Below are 14,269 nucleotides of genomic sequence, written 5' to 3' on the forward strand. Positions count from 1 at the left end.
TGTGCCAAAGAGGAATTTCAGGATCAAAGGGTATCTACGTATAATTTTAATAGATAGTGCCGGGCAGTTTTCCATAGTGATTGTAGCAAGTTAAGCTCCCATAGGCAACACAGGAAGCCCCGTCTCCGTCAACACATGTCTGTCTTCTCTGCTACTGTTTTGGAGGAGGCAGAGAGGAGATTCGAGTTGGCTCTGGACATCGGTTATTCCTTCTCATTTGGGAGCCATATAGAATACCAGCTAGCCCTCCCCATGAGGATGAATGAGAAGCAATAGCCTGAAAAATCATTAGTGGTCAACAGCAGCCGATTGCTACCAAGTTACAAGAACGCAGTGACATCATTAAGCCACTGGATAAACAACTCAACCTGTGACCTTACTATTCAGACTGATGCTTTGCTTTTCTGTTGTCTGGATCAGAAAGCGTCTTCATAAAGCACCTGAGCCTCACAACATCCATCCTTCATTTTTCTAGTGTGAAAACTGATCACCAAGGAATGGTCATGATTTCCCCCAAAGTCACAGCGTTGACAAAGGGTAGGGTGAGGACTAGAACCCAGGAATCCACTGCTCAGCCTCCAGCTGTTCCACCTGCCCATGCTGTCTCCCTCTTTCCCTGCAGGCAATGCAACTGCCGTCTTTCATTTTGTGAAAAGGACGGTAAGCCTTTGACCACATCGCTGCTGCTTTCCAGTGATGTCACCAAATTACCAAATTTAGTGATGCAAACGGCCAGCTCAGCTAAGGAGGGGCCAACTGTCTTTTGGAAACAGCCTTAGCGACTGTCTCCGCGTGGCACCCTATTATGGGGAAACTGTCAAGCACAGAAGGGGAGTCCCCAGTCCTCCAGGGGAAAGGGACTGGTGTCTTTTATTCTTTTATTCATAACTAATGAGGATGTGAAGATGGTGAGAAGAGTAGGAGCAATAATTATAGTAGCAAGTTCATCTTCTAGCTAGACAGATGCAAGAGCTGTAACTCTCAGCTTCCCAACTTAGAAACCCAAGAGTAGTTCACCTAGTTCTGTAAGGCACAACACATTGACATAAAAATTCAACAGAGCAGTGGAAGATCATTCAGTGACCTCAAACCTCTTGCTCTAAAGCAGGCTTTGGGATTCAGTCTAACTGCTTCGCACACACAGAATATTGTGAAGCATTTGGCAGCCAGCTTGTTCTCAGGGCAGGGGGTACATTTGTTACTCTCCCCTTCTAGACAGGGTGAGCTAGTCTTTGGGATGCAATTCAACAAATGAAGTTGTTCCTGGAGCAAAGGTTTAAATGACTGCTGTAGGAAAGAGAGGGCTCATGTTGCTCCCCTACTTAAACCCTCCAGTGACTTCACAATGGGGTTCTTTTTTTTTTTAATTTTAAAGATTTATTTTTATTTATTTATTTATACAAGCACTGGGTACAGTCAGAAGCGCGGGAGGGTGGGAGAATTCACCAGAGCCAGAGCGGGGAGCAGAGCAGGCAGAAGGACCGAAGTACACTGCTGAGGGGAGCAGCGGGCGGCAGGAGAGGTCTGCGCGCCATGTGGGACCCTCCTCTGGTGGCCAGGGAGCAGCCGGGGATCGAACCGGCGCTGCAGAGGCCGCAGGCAGCTTCACAACCCGGCGCTCAACTGCTGCGCCACAGGGGAGGCCCACACAATGGGGTTCTAATGATACCCACAGCCCTTAGTCTGGTCTTCAAGGCCTGTACCCCTCTGCTTGAGACACCCTTCTGCTCTAGGCACCCTGGTCATCTGTTCCTTGAACATGCTATGTTTTTAATGACCTCAGGGACTCTGCACCTGTCCTTCCTCTTCTGGAACTTTCCTCCCCCAGCTCATTATCTAGTGAGCAGTTCATTCATCAGTTCTCAGCCAAATGTCACCTTCTCAAAGACACTTGCCTGGCGACCCCCTCTGAAGCAGCACCCCACCACTCCTCATCACGTCACCTGGTTTGTCATCGTCCTCGCCCTCATCATGGGAGGCAGTCACTTGTTTATTACCACCTAAGTGCCCATGACAGTGGGACCCTGTCTGTCTGTTCATCCCTGTGTCCCTAACTGGAATGGCAGCAGGGCAGAGGAGGTGCTCAGTATCTCTTAGCTGAATAAAGGGGTGAAGGAATAACGAGTGGTCCCCGTGTGAATTACGCAGGGATGTGTCTTTCTTCTCTGCCACCTGCACCAAGACCGTTTCTCTAGTCACCAGCTCCTTTGCTAAAAAAAGATTCCCAGAGAAAAAAAATAGAGAGGGAAAAAAAAACCCATCAGGTGGGGAATTAGTGAGAAAGAAAATTGGGATATAGATCAAAATAAGATTTGAAACTTTTTTTTAACCTGTCAGTTCTCCCAGGAGGCTGCATTAGCTAGATTGGGAGACACCTTCAACAGACGCATGATATGATCTTGGGTTGTTATTTTTTAATGGGCTTTTCTACTCAGTAATTGTAACCCATATATTGGTCAACGAGCAAATATACTGATCAGGATTCCATTGGGCTATTGAAAGATTTCGTGATAAGCGTGACACACATTCTTCAGAGCTGGAGTGTGTGTAGAGACCATTTGCCGAAGGAGGGTGGAACAAAAACACTAGAGCCCCTTCCAAGACAGCCGTGCACCAACTTGCCACCCTTAAGCACAGAGTGAGGGCATCTTTACTAGACGCTTCCACTTTCAAAAGCCTCCTGGTCCAAGCTCCCCACGTCCCAGATCAGGAGGCTTGAGGTGCAGTAAATGGGCCTTTTTCAGGGTCACGGACCTAGTTCGCCACGAAATCAATCCAGGGTCCAAGCTCTGGATTCCCTCTGGGTGTCTCTTCATCACACCACGATACACGAGGTAAGTCCAGCCACCGGTCATGGGCGCATTTTGCCACCAGAAGAACCAAGAACCGGGAGGAAGGGGTGGGTGTCTCTCAAGGGTCTGCAGCTACCTGCAGCTCTGCCTTGGCTACACGAGAGGAGAGAGAGGAAGACAGACAAGCCCAGACCAACAAACAGCTCCTGGCGCGGGGTGCCCATCCGCGGCTCCCCCTTGCAGCTCCACGGCGACGAGTTCAGCTCCGCAGCACCTCCTCAAGCCTCGGCAGAACCCCAGCCTCAAAGACATCAAGCAAAGCCCGGGGTCCGCATACCTCCGGGAGGTGACGCTCTGCTGGACTCGAGCGGGAGGGACGTCTCCCCAAACCGGGACTCAGCAAGGCCAGAGCGAGGACACGGAGGCGGGCGCTCGGGAGGCCGGAGGGTGCGGGTGGGGCGGGGCAGCGGGGTGGCAGGCAGAGAAGGGCGAGGGAGGGGCCAAGCAGGGACGAGACCCCCGCGGGTCGCTTTCTCGGGATTGGCGATCTCGGCTCAGGTTTCCAAGGAGCGGGATCTTCGTCCCCAGATCTGCCCTTGACCCCCCGGAACGCGAGCGCCGCAGCCAGACCCGGGGCGCCCGCCCCTCCCACCCGTCCTGGCACCTCCCCGGGGCTCGGCGCGGCCAGAAGGCGCGGGCGGCGGAGGTCGGACCCCGCCAAACCCGAGGCTGGGCTGGGGCGCAGCACAGGGGCGGCGGGGCGGCGTCGCCGGAAGCCGGGGCTCTGCGCCCCACACCCCCCCCCCCGCCGCCCCCGGCCCGCGGCCGCGCCTACCTGTAGTAGCGGTCATCGCGGAACGGGGTGAGGTCCTCCTTCAGCTCGCGGTACGCCTCCTGGAGCCGCTTGCACAGGTGCTTGAGCTCGCTGCAGAGCGGGGGCTCGAAGGCCGGGTACTCGGCGTCCATGCCCGCGCCGCGCCCGCCGGAGCCCGCGGCCCGCCCCCCGCCGCTCCGCCCTTTGTGCGGCTCCGCGCGCCCCCTCGCTCCGCCCGCGCGGGGACGGGGCTGCCGGCGCGCGGGGCGGGACCGCGCAGGGGGAGGAGCGGGCGCGGGGGGGGCGCCGAGGGAGGTGGGGGCGCGCTCCGGGCGCCCCGCGACACCGCGGGCAGCAGGCCCCGGGAGGGAGGCGCGGTCCCGCCCTGCCGAGGGGCCCGGGAGGCGAGGGGGCCGCGCCCATTGCTGCCGCCCAGGCGCAGGGAGGAGGGAAGAGCCCACCAAGGTCATCTGCCTTCCAGGACAAAGACATCAGGGGCCACCCTCGCCCCCGCTCGCGTGAAGACCCGAGAAACGGGGGGCGGCGGCGGAAAGGATCCGGGGTGTGGGGCCGGCTGAGCGCCTCGCGGCGGGGCAGGGCGAGCCGGGCCGGGCTCCGCGTCAGCACCACGGACAGCTCCAGGCCTCGGCGTCCACTTGCTTTCCGGCAAAAACGTGGTACACTACTCCCACGAGTGATGCCATGATAACTATTACATTTAAATAATAAAGGCTCATGCCGAAAATGAGATGCCTACTCCCGCAGGCTCTAGACAGACGTGCTGTCTTGGCCAGGGAGTTCCACCCTCTACACAGCACAACACTAGCGTGAGGAATAAGAACTCCCGAAGCAGAATGTCTTCTGTGGGCTCTTCAGCCAAAGATGGTGTCATTTCCTCTTGTGAATTTTCCCAATAGTGAGTGAAGAAATAGCTGTTCTGGATGATGTCGACATGTTTCCACCTGAATCCACAGATGCGTGAATCTGAATCCAAGCAAGTTTGATCTTGCAAACGTTGAGGGAAGCTTGCCCAAAGATTGTGAGGGTCCAACTACTGAATCTAAAGTATGGAATATGGGCCGAGGAAGATGTATTATAGAAGGGTTCCCAGGTCTAAGGATCAACTCACATTCAAATATTCTCAGACTCCCCATGTTTGCTGATGCTTTTGTCTATGTCCTAACTTCAGTCACTCTTCCTTATTCTTTATTTCTATGTCATGTTTTATTTTCTGACTCCCATTACCCTTTGGAATAACTTTTTGTCTGCTCGCCAAGCTCTTCTGGCAGGGCTTGCAAATATTCCCATAACTTCCGATTGTTCCACCTGACGCACAGTTAGATTTTAGCTTTAATTCATTAACATGGGCCTCCCCGGTGGCGCAGCGGTTGGGCGCTGGGTTGCGAAGCTGCCCGCAGCCTCTGCAGCGCCGGTTCAATCCCCCACTGCCTGCGAGGGTCCCACATAGCGCGCAGACCTCTCCTGCCGCCCGCTGCTCCCCTCAGCAGTGTACTTCGGTCCTTCTGCCTGCTCTGCTCCCCGCTCTGGCTCTGGTGAATTCTCTCACCCTCCCGTACTTCTGACTGTACCCAGTGCTTGTATGAATAAATAAAACGTTTAAAAAAAAATTCATTAACATGAGCACCTGGGTTTAATCATCTCAAGAGGACAAATAATTGATCTCAGAGTTGGATATACCCAAAATACAGGGCAGAGAGAGGCACGCTAAAAAGGGTGCCTTCAGAAACTACACATGCAGATTTGTTTTTTGTGAGATTGTGAGATAAACTGCCATAGTGGATACAGAGAGTTTATCATTAGGGGGAATATTAACCAACCTCAAAGATACACTATAAGACTTAAAACTCCTCCAGGAACATTTCCCTTGCTTCTCTAGCCTAGGTCTCCCCGCTCCTTTGAACTACAGTATCCCCTAGAGGACAATGTAAGTCTTCTGGCTCCATTGTTAGGGAATAATAATCTACTTTGTTACCGCTTTCATTACAAAGAGCTAGAAATGCTAGAAAAATATGTACACAGGTGCAAAAACATCTATAACAACTGCATAAATGTTATACACAGTTGAGCCCTGTAGTATACTATAATTGCTTTACTTTTTCTGTAAATTTTATTTCCTCTAGAATTAATAATTTTTTATTGCCTAATTTTCTATGTGTTAATCATTAACTCAACCTCAGGTCTGCCACCAGTTGTCTAACTTCCCTCTGAAGATTTGCAGGCAGGAGATCCATTCTGTTTCATCTTTGTGAAATCTCTTCTTGGCCTTTTGACCAGCTGTGGATTGGCTGCCCTAGACCTGGTGCCCAGCTGTCCTCTAAGTGATCTCTCCAGTGTCGTCGTGGAATCTTCCTCCTTTGTTCTGTTTGGATCCCACGTCTTACTCTTTATTGGTGAAGCATATCTCCAAGGAGCCTACTGAGAAACAATGATGGGCTGTAAATTTTCTGAGGTCACAAATGTAGGGGATGTCATTCTTTTACCTTTGTACTTGATTGTGCGGCTAGAAATAGCAAATAATTTTCCTCTAAAATTTGAAGGCATTTTTCCATGATCTCTTAGAGTTTGTTGTTGCTATTCAGGAGTCTAAAGCCATCACAAATCCTACTCCTCTGTCTATATCTTTTTTTTTTTCCTCACTGGTAGCATTTAGGAGTTTCATTTTGTCCATACTGTGATGACATTTTAAGATTATGTGTGACTGTTTTCTATTGGATTTTTTTTAAAGATTTATTTATTTATGCATACAAACTGGGGTACAGGTCAGAGGCACGGGAGGTGAGAGGATCCATCAGAGACAGAGTGGGGAGCAGAACAGGCAGATCTACTGAAATACACTGTTGAGGGGAGTAAGGGGGAGACAGGAGTGGTCTGCTGCGCCATGTGGGTAGCTCCCTGGCTGGCCAGGGATCAAACTCTTGCTGCAGTGGCTGGCAGTAGCTTGATAGCGCTGTCTTTAACCTCTGCGCCACCAGGGAGGCCCTCTATTGGAATTTTGAATGATGATTTTCCTGGAAATTTGGGTGTTTCAGTTTGGGGACATTTTCTTGAATTGTTTCCTTGATAATGTCTTACCTCTGTTTCCTGTTATTTCTTTCTGGAACTGCTATTTGTTGGAAGTTGATCATCTTTTTCTTTTTTTTTACCAGTCATTTCTTTTTCTGTCTACTCTTTTATTCAACATTATTTTCCAATATTTCTACTAAAAGTTTTATTTCTACTATGATGTCTTTAATTTCCAAGAACTTTGATTAGTTCACTAATCTTTCCTTCTTGTAGAACATCCTGTTTCTTATTTCATGGATGCATTATCTCCCCCACCACTATCTCCCCACCGTTCATTTAAAATCATGTCCTTTCCCTTTATAATCTATTTTCACCAAGTTTCTCTTTCCTGCTGATTTGTGTCTCTATCTTTCAGATTAGAAGTTTCTTCCAGATGTGCTGTGATTCGGTTAAATACTTCTACTTAAGAGTGGATATGTAGCAGAATAAATACCCACCAAAGCCCACCAGCCAATAGAATCAGGGTATTATTGATGTCTTAAGCTAAGATGTTTTGAGATGGAGGGTTTTTCTGTCACATTAGGGACAAAAAAACTGACGCAACTAGTTCAATTATGTAGAGTAGGATGCTTTCATTTCTGACTGGAAGGTGAAGGATGGTTCCCAGTGTTCTGGGAGCAGACTGGAGGAGGAACAGTGTAAGGACTCCTGCATTTAACATCCAAGTTCCCTTCTTCCACCCAGTCTTGGCTATCTATCTATTGCTGGGCTGCGAAACTTACTGGCTTAAAATAAAAATGATACAATTTTGCAGGTTGAGCTCACCTGGCAAAGACAGCTGTGTGTGTTCCACAGGACAGCAGGTGAATGGCCCAGCTAGAGGTGGAGGTTGCAGTTCATGGTGACCTGCTCACATGGCTGGCATGAGGTGGGAGCTCAGCTGGGTTGGTAGGCACAGGGCTCTACTCTCTTCCATGTAGGTCTCTCCTCGTAGCTGGTTGGGCCTTCTCATGGTATGGCGGGAGGTTCTAAGAAGGAGATAGTGAAAACAGACATGCCTGCTCAATGCCAGTGCTTGGAAGTCCCAGGACTTCACTTTCTCTGCTCTGATAGGTCAAAGCAATATCGCCAAGCCCGGGTTGGGTTGCTTTATGGCTTTCCTCATTGCCAGCTAAGGGTCCAGGCTTCACCTGCCTGCTTATTTGCTTTATGATTGGCAAACATTTGTTGTTATCTCCTCGCCCCCTCCCCCGCATCCTTGTGGGTGTATGGCTTTAAGGACTCCTTTTGCTAATTGTTTTAGGGGGTTTCAACAAAAGTAATGTCTGTTGAACCCTCTACCTTCATTCTGGCCATGTCTTATTAATAATGTTATTCTGGTGCCCAGCTCAGATGGGTATGTATTCCATGTTTACTGAATACCCTCAAATTACCTCTTGACTTTTGCACCCGACAAAAGGACCATTATCGTACTGTGACGTACTTAAGCATCTGTGATAAAGAAAGCATGTCTGTTCCGCAGTAGCCCAGCCTCTGGTCAGAAATCTGTTTGTCTACTTTAGTGATACGAGCTTGTAGTGAATACTTAATATCACCAAATTTTGGTTCCTTTCATGTGTAAAATGAGGTTGATAATCTTGGCTGCCTCCTGAGTTTGGGGGAGGGAAGGATTATGTAAAATACTTTATACAAATCCTGGTTCATAGCAAAGGCTCATTAATGTGTTAACACTCCTGGGGGCATTCACATATTTCCTTTCCCCAAGATTACTGTTACCTATGCTTTCGCATTATAGAAACTTACATAACAGAAACACTTACGCAAGAGAATGAAAATCACCCATACATGCTTGCAAATAATCACTGTTAACATTTTGAAATATTTTTTTATAATATGTGGAATACATTACATTTCTGCCGGGTGCCCTTAGTGACTGACTGGGATCTCTCCATATCCCCACCGGCATGAATACCCAGAATTTCACAGCTAACATGATGGCAGAAGCCAGGATGTGATCCAGAAGTGATCATTACCATGGAAATAATTCGTCCATCTGGCGCTAAGCCAGTCTCCTTACAATTAGTGCAGTCGTCGCCAGGCTGGCCACCTCAAACCTGCCATTCCGCCTCTTCAACTTCTTATTTAAGAGTAAGAACAGGTTCTCCCTGGTGACACAGCGGTTAGAGACACAGCACTATCAAGCTAACCCCAGCCACTGCAACATGAGTTCCATCCCCAGCCAAGGAGCTGATCCATGCGGCGCAGCAGACCTCTCCTATCTCCCTGCTGCTCCCCTCAGCAGTGTATTTCAGTAGATCCACCTGCTCTGCCCCCCACTCTGTCTCTGGGGAATCCTCTCACCACCCCCGACCTCTGGCCTATACTCCAGTTCTTGTATGCATAAATAAATAAATAAATCTTTTTTAAAAAGAAGTAAGAACATAAAGGTGCCCCCCCACCCCCGCCCATGCTAGAGCAGGGTGCAAGGAAAGGCTCTCCTCATCCTTGGGCGCCTTGCCTTCTGCCCCAGCACAGCAGCCCTGCACTTATTACTTCCTAAGACCACACCCAGGGCTTTCTGTTGTCCCCCATGACTCTGTTTCCCCTCAGTTCTTACATGTTACACAATTGCCACCATATCACATAAATTGTTTGGAATCCTGCTTATTCACTTACAACTGAAAGTGACACATCATTATGCAAACTTTCCTTAAACATCATTTTAAATAATATTGTGCAGTGTTCCAGCTCAGGGGTGCAGTCTGGCACTCTTAACCATTCCCCGCTTGCTGGCTATGTAGGTGGCTTGGTGCTTTGGCTTCTAGAAAATACTGCAGCAAGCAGCTTTGTGCACAAATCTTTGAATTTCAGATTATATACTGAAGATCTGAAATTAAATTAATGAATCAAAAAGAGTATAAATATTAACAGAACAGGAGGATCTACTGAAATACTCTGCTGAGGGGAGTAGCAGGTGAGACAGGAGAGGTCTGCTGTGCCATGTGGGTCACCTTCCTGGCTGGGGATCAAACTGATGCCATGCTGCAGTGGCTGCCAATAGCTTCATAATGCTGAGACTTAACCCCTTGCACCACCAGGGAGGCCCCCTAACTTTTAATAAAATGACAGTGAACTAGAGGCCACTCCAGGAAGATGAGTGAGGATAGGGCACATAAGACTATGTGCAAACTCTAAGCTTTCTTTCTACCTTGACACTCATGTGTGGGATGTAGAAATCAAACAATAGGTCTCACTCACTGATGCAGATAAACAAGTTATATCATCATCAATCCAAACTGCTGCTTGAAGAATCTTGTGAAGTCACTGGAGTCCTTTGTTAATCTGATTAAATCTGGTGAAATACCCTTTTCTATTGTGTAGACTTCCAGACGCCTAGAAGACACAGACCAACTCTTACACTCTTACTCAATTTTGAATTTTCAGCACCTAATATTGTCTGGGACATAATGGTTATTTAACATTTATTAATATTTTTAAAAGATTTATTTATTTATGATTACAAGAACTGGGGTACAGGCCAGAGGTGTGGGAGGTGAGAGGATTCACGAGAGACAGAGTGGGGAACAGAACAGGCAGATAGACCGAGGTGCCCTGCTGAGGGAGCAGCGGGCGAGTAAGGAGATGTCTGCTGCACCATGTGGGTAGCTCCTTGGCCAGGGATCAAACTCACGCTGCAGAGGCTGCGGACAGTTTCACAGTGCAGCACTGAACCCCTTGCACCACCCACCAGGGAGGCCCTGTTTATTAATATTAAAGTAAAGCACTCCACACTGCCCCAGTGTTTAATTACAAAGTCAAAATCATGTTAATGAGGTTTTAAAGACTATTTGAAGCAACAATTTTTTATACATTGGTTAAGTGAAATATATTTTCTATCTAAATGAAAATTAACGGAATACATAGTCTGTAATCTTTGTATGTTTGCTGCCTCTTTGAAAGGTGTTGGTGGCAAATAAATAAATAAATAAATAAATGTCACTTAAAATTCTTTGCATCGCTGTCTTTTTGAAATACAAAAATCATAAGAGAGACTTCAGAATGATACACACTTACATTTTGTTCAGTCTTGCCTGTGGTTACTGGCTTATTTATTTGTTGATTAGATTTTAAAGGGCATTGTTCCTTCTGAGTACATAAGGGACTTGGCAAAGAATCATCAAATCAAAAACATTCTTCAAATCATCATCCTCTGAGAGGAATAAACTAAAGTCATCAGAAAACCTAACTCGAAGATGAGATGAGATGAGATGGGCAATGAATGTGGTTGGTGTAAGTTACTACTGTGGAATCACAACAGCCAAACATGCAATTCTCTCTGCTCTTCAAAGACACGACACAATAAGTTTCTTATTTTTTTTTTTTTTAAGATTTATTTATTTATTTATTTATTTATACAAGCACTGGGTATAGTCAGAAGCGCGGGAGGGTGAGAGAATTCACCAGAGCCAGAGCAGGGAGCAGAGCAGGCAGAAGGACCGAAGTACACTGCTGAGGGGAGCAGCGGGTGGCAGGAGAGGTCTGCGGGCCATGTGGGACCCCCCTCTGGTGGCGGGGGAGCAGCCGGGGATCGAACCAGCACTGCAGAGGCTGCGGGCAGCTTCACAGCCCAGCACTCAACCGCTGCGCCACCGGGGAGGCCCAAGTTTCTTATTTTGACTCTTAACAGCTGTGTTCCCTGGATACATTGTTCATGGCAGTTTTATTATCACCTACCATAAAAAAAAAATCAAGCTATCTTATTGAGAATGTACAGCATGCTAGATGATGTGATAAACACTGACAGCATTGTCCTACTCAGTAACCTCAACAATTTTATGAGATGGTATATTATCAGGTTCTCCCTAGGGGATGTATGTGTGTGTGCGTGCATGTGTGTGTGCATGTGTATGAGAGAGAGATAAACTGAATACAGTTTGTAAATCTTATTATTTTTGATGCATTTTTAAAGAGTGTTATAGCAAAAAAGGAATACCAGTTAATACTACATATATAGGGTCTCCTTGGTGGCACAAGGGTTAAAGTCTCAGTGCTGTCAAGCTATTGGCAGCCACTGCAGCATGAGTTCAATCCCCAGCCAGGGAGCTGACCCACATGGCACAGCAGACCTCTCCTGTCTCCCTGCTGCTCCCCTCAGCAGTGTATTTTAGTAGATCCACCTGCTCTGCTCCCCACTCTGTCTCTGGTGAATCCTCTCACACACCCCTGCACCTCTGGCCTACACCCCAATTCTTGTATGCATAAATAAATTTTTAAAAATGTTTAAAAAATACTACATATATAATCTGTCTATCTACCATCATCTAGCTACCATCCATCTAGAGATTTATTATGACATGATTGTGGAGGCTGAGAAGTCCCAGAATCTGCCCTCTGCAAGCTAGAGACCCAGGAGAACTGGGTAGTTACGACCCATTTTGGAGACATAAGTACCAGGAAAGCTGAAGATGTTATGTCTAAGGGCCAGAGATGAGGAGACCAGATGTCCCCGCTAACGCAGCAAGGGAGAAGGGTCCAGATTCTTCCTCCCTCCAACTTTTGTTCTATTTGGGTCCTCAACAGGTTGGATGAGACTGTCCCACTGGGGAGGGCTGTGTGCTTCACTGAGTCCAATCAAATGCTAATCTCATCTAGAAACATCCTTACATTTATGCCTAGAAATGATGTTTAGTCTCCCTGTCCCCAGGACACTCAAGCAGATACATGAATTTAACCATCATAGGTAACTACAACTATAATTGCCATTTTTTAATAATTGAAGCTTAGCGGGGTTGAGGATTTGGTCATAATCCCATAGCAAAGTAACAGGAATGTTTGACTCCAGATGTGTTTAATTTCAGAGAATTCACTTTTACCCAATTTATAGCACAGCGTCTGCTTAGGCACCCCATTGAAGACAATTGTGTTTAAAGATTGCAGTATTGTTGCTCCATTAACAAACAGCTCTGTGGGCCTCCCTGGTGGCGCAAGGGGTTAAGCACCGCACTATGAAGCAATCCGCAGCCTCTGCAGCATGAGTTCAATCCCAGGCTGGCCAGGGAGCAACCTGCATGGCGCAGCAGACCTCTCCTGGCGTGCCCACTGCTCCCCTCAGCAGTGTACTTCGGTTAATCCGCCTGTTCTGTTCCCCACTCTGTCTCTGGTGAATCCTCTCATCCCCTGCATCTCTGGTCTGTACCCCAGCTCTTGTATGCATGAATAAAAAAATCTTAAAAAAAAACAAAACAGCTCTGTGTCCCTGGTTTCATGGAGTATCACAGAACGCATTGAATAGAGAGCATATATTTAAAGACAAGTGAAGCTAGAACATCTAGAATCTACAGTTAAAATATTTATGCACATATATTCTTGAATAGCAATACTCATGTCCTCAGGCCTGCCAGTGGCATTAGCCAGTGCCTTCCATTGACCAAACATGACAGGAATATGGGATCAAGGAAGCCTGGTGGTAAAATGCATAGAGGTCAGCCTCCTGGGGCACAGAAATAGAAAGACAAGAGAGGAACATGAATCTGTGGAGGGGGCAAATAGAAAATAATCAGCACACCCTGCTCAAGAATATTTTCTCTGAAGTCAGTAAATCCCTGACATTTGCTGCCTGATGGTTGAGAGTAAATAAAACATAAGCTAATAAAGTCGAGTCCCTTTCCCCAGCCCCAGGAGTAACCAGCTCAGCAGGAAAGGTGCTAACTGTGCCAGACAGCACTGAGGATACAAAGAGGGCTACTATCTCTCCCACGTATTTGTGCTAGAGCATTTGAAGGCATTTGGAAGCCTTGACTGGAATACTATAAGGTCAACAGTGTGAAGGACAAAGCAGTTGAGACCCAACAGGATTAAGTGGCTAATACAAGATGGCACAGTTGATAGCAGAGCAGAAATGACACATGTCCTCCTGACTCCTGATGTGGGGTCATTAAGAGATTATTGAAAGTACTTGAGGCCTGTCTAGCTCTATAAACCTTCACATTCTTCTTCACCACCACCAGATGATTCTGGAAATCTCACACAATGCCACAGCGTTTCCTAAAGTTTTCTTTGCATTTAATTTTAACACAGTTTCAGGTACAAGTAATGTACAAATGGAACTATGAGTCTTATTAAAATTAACCATGGTTTTGTGTGATGGGTTAACTGTGTCAAGGAAATTTAACCTAATTGTCTTTTATTAGTCCCATTTATCATCACCCTCTCAGTTCTTGGGGTGGGAGGGGTGAGGGGGGAGTCTGTGATTGCTTTGCTGCAGGAAGGAACAGCATTCTGGGGTTAGGTACTAGTATTTAATGCTCTTTCATTGAAAGTAGCCTTGGTCTAGCAGTGCTTTACCTGGTCATTTGTAAGTAATGAGTTTTAAGAGATGTAGAACAGGGCCTCCCTGGTGGCGCAAGGGGTTAAGCACAGCACTATGAAGCTATCCGCAGCCTCTGCAGCGCAAGTTCTATCCCAGGCTGGCCAGGGAGAAACCCACTTGGTGCAGCAGACCTCTCCTGTCTTGCCCGCTGCTCCCCTCAGCAGTGTGTTTCAGTCAATCTGCCTGTTCTGCTCCCCACTCTGTCTCTGGTGAATCCTCTCACCCTCTCCCTAACCCCACCCCACTTCTGGCCTGTGCCCTAGCTCTTAC

The 14,269-nt window shown here is 47.5% G+C and overlaps 1 protein-coding gene across 2 annotated transcripts in view; it reads right to left on the bottom strand.

Annotated features, from left to right (window-relative positions):
- Positions 1-3,758, bottom strand: part of TMEM181 (transmembrane protein 181) — a 62,357-nt gene extending 58,599 nt beyond the window's left edge. For both annotated transcript variants that reach the window (XM_054697922.1, XM_054697924.1), the window contains exon 1: positions 3,628-3,758. In XM_054697922.1, coding sequence (XP_054553897.1) covers positions 3,628-3,758 — 131 coding nt within the window. The remainder of the gene's footprint in view (positions 1-3,627) is intronic.
- Positions 3,759-14,269: the final 10,511 nt, after the last annotated feature.

Source organism: Talpa occidentalis, unplaced genomic scaffold (assembly GCF_014898055.3).
Source record: "Talpa occidentalis isolate TD23 unplaced genomic scaffold, MPIMG_talOcc4v2.1 talOcc4.2, whole genome shotgun sequence".
Classification (NCBI taxonomy): Eukaryota; Metazoa; Chordata; class Mammalia; order Eulipotyphla; family Talpidae; genus Talpa; species Talpa occidentalis.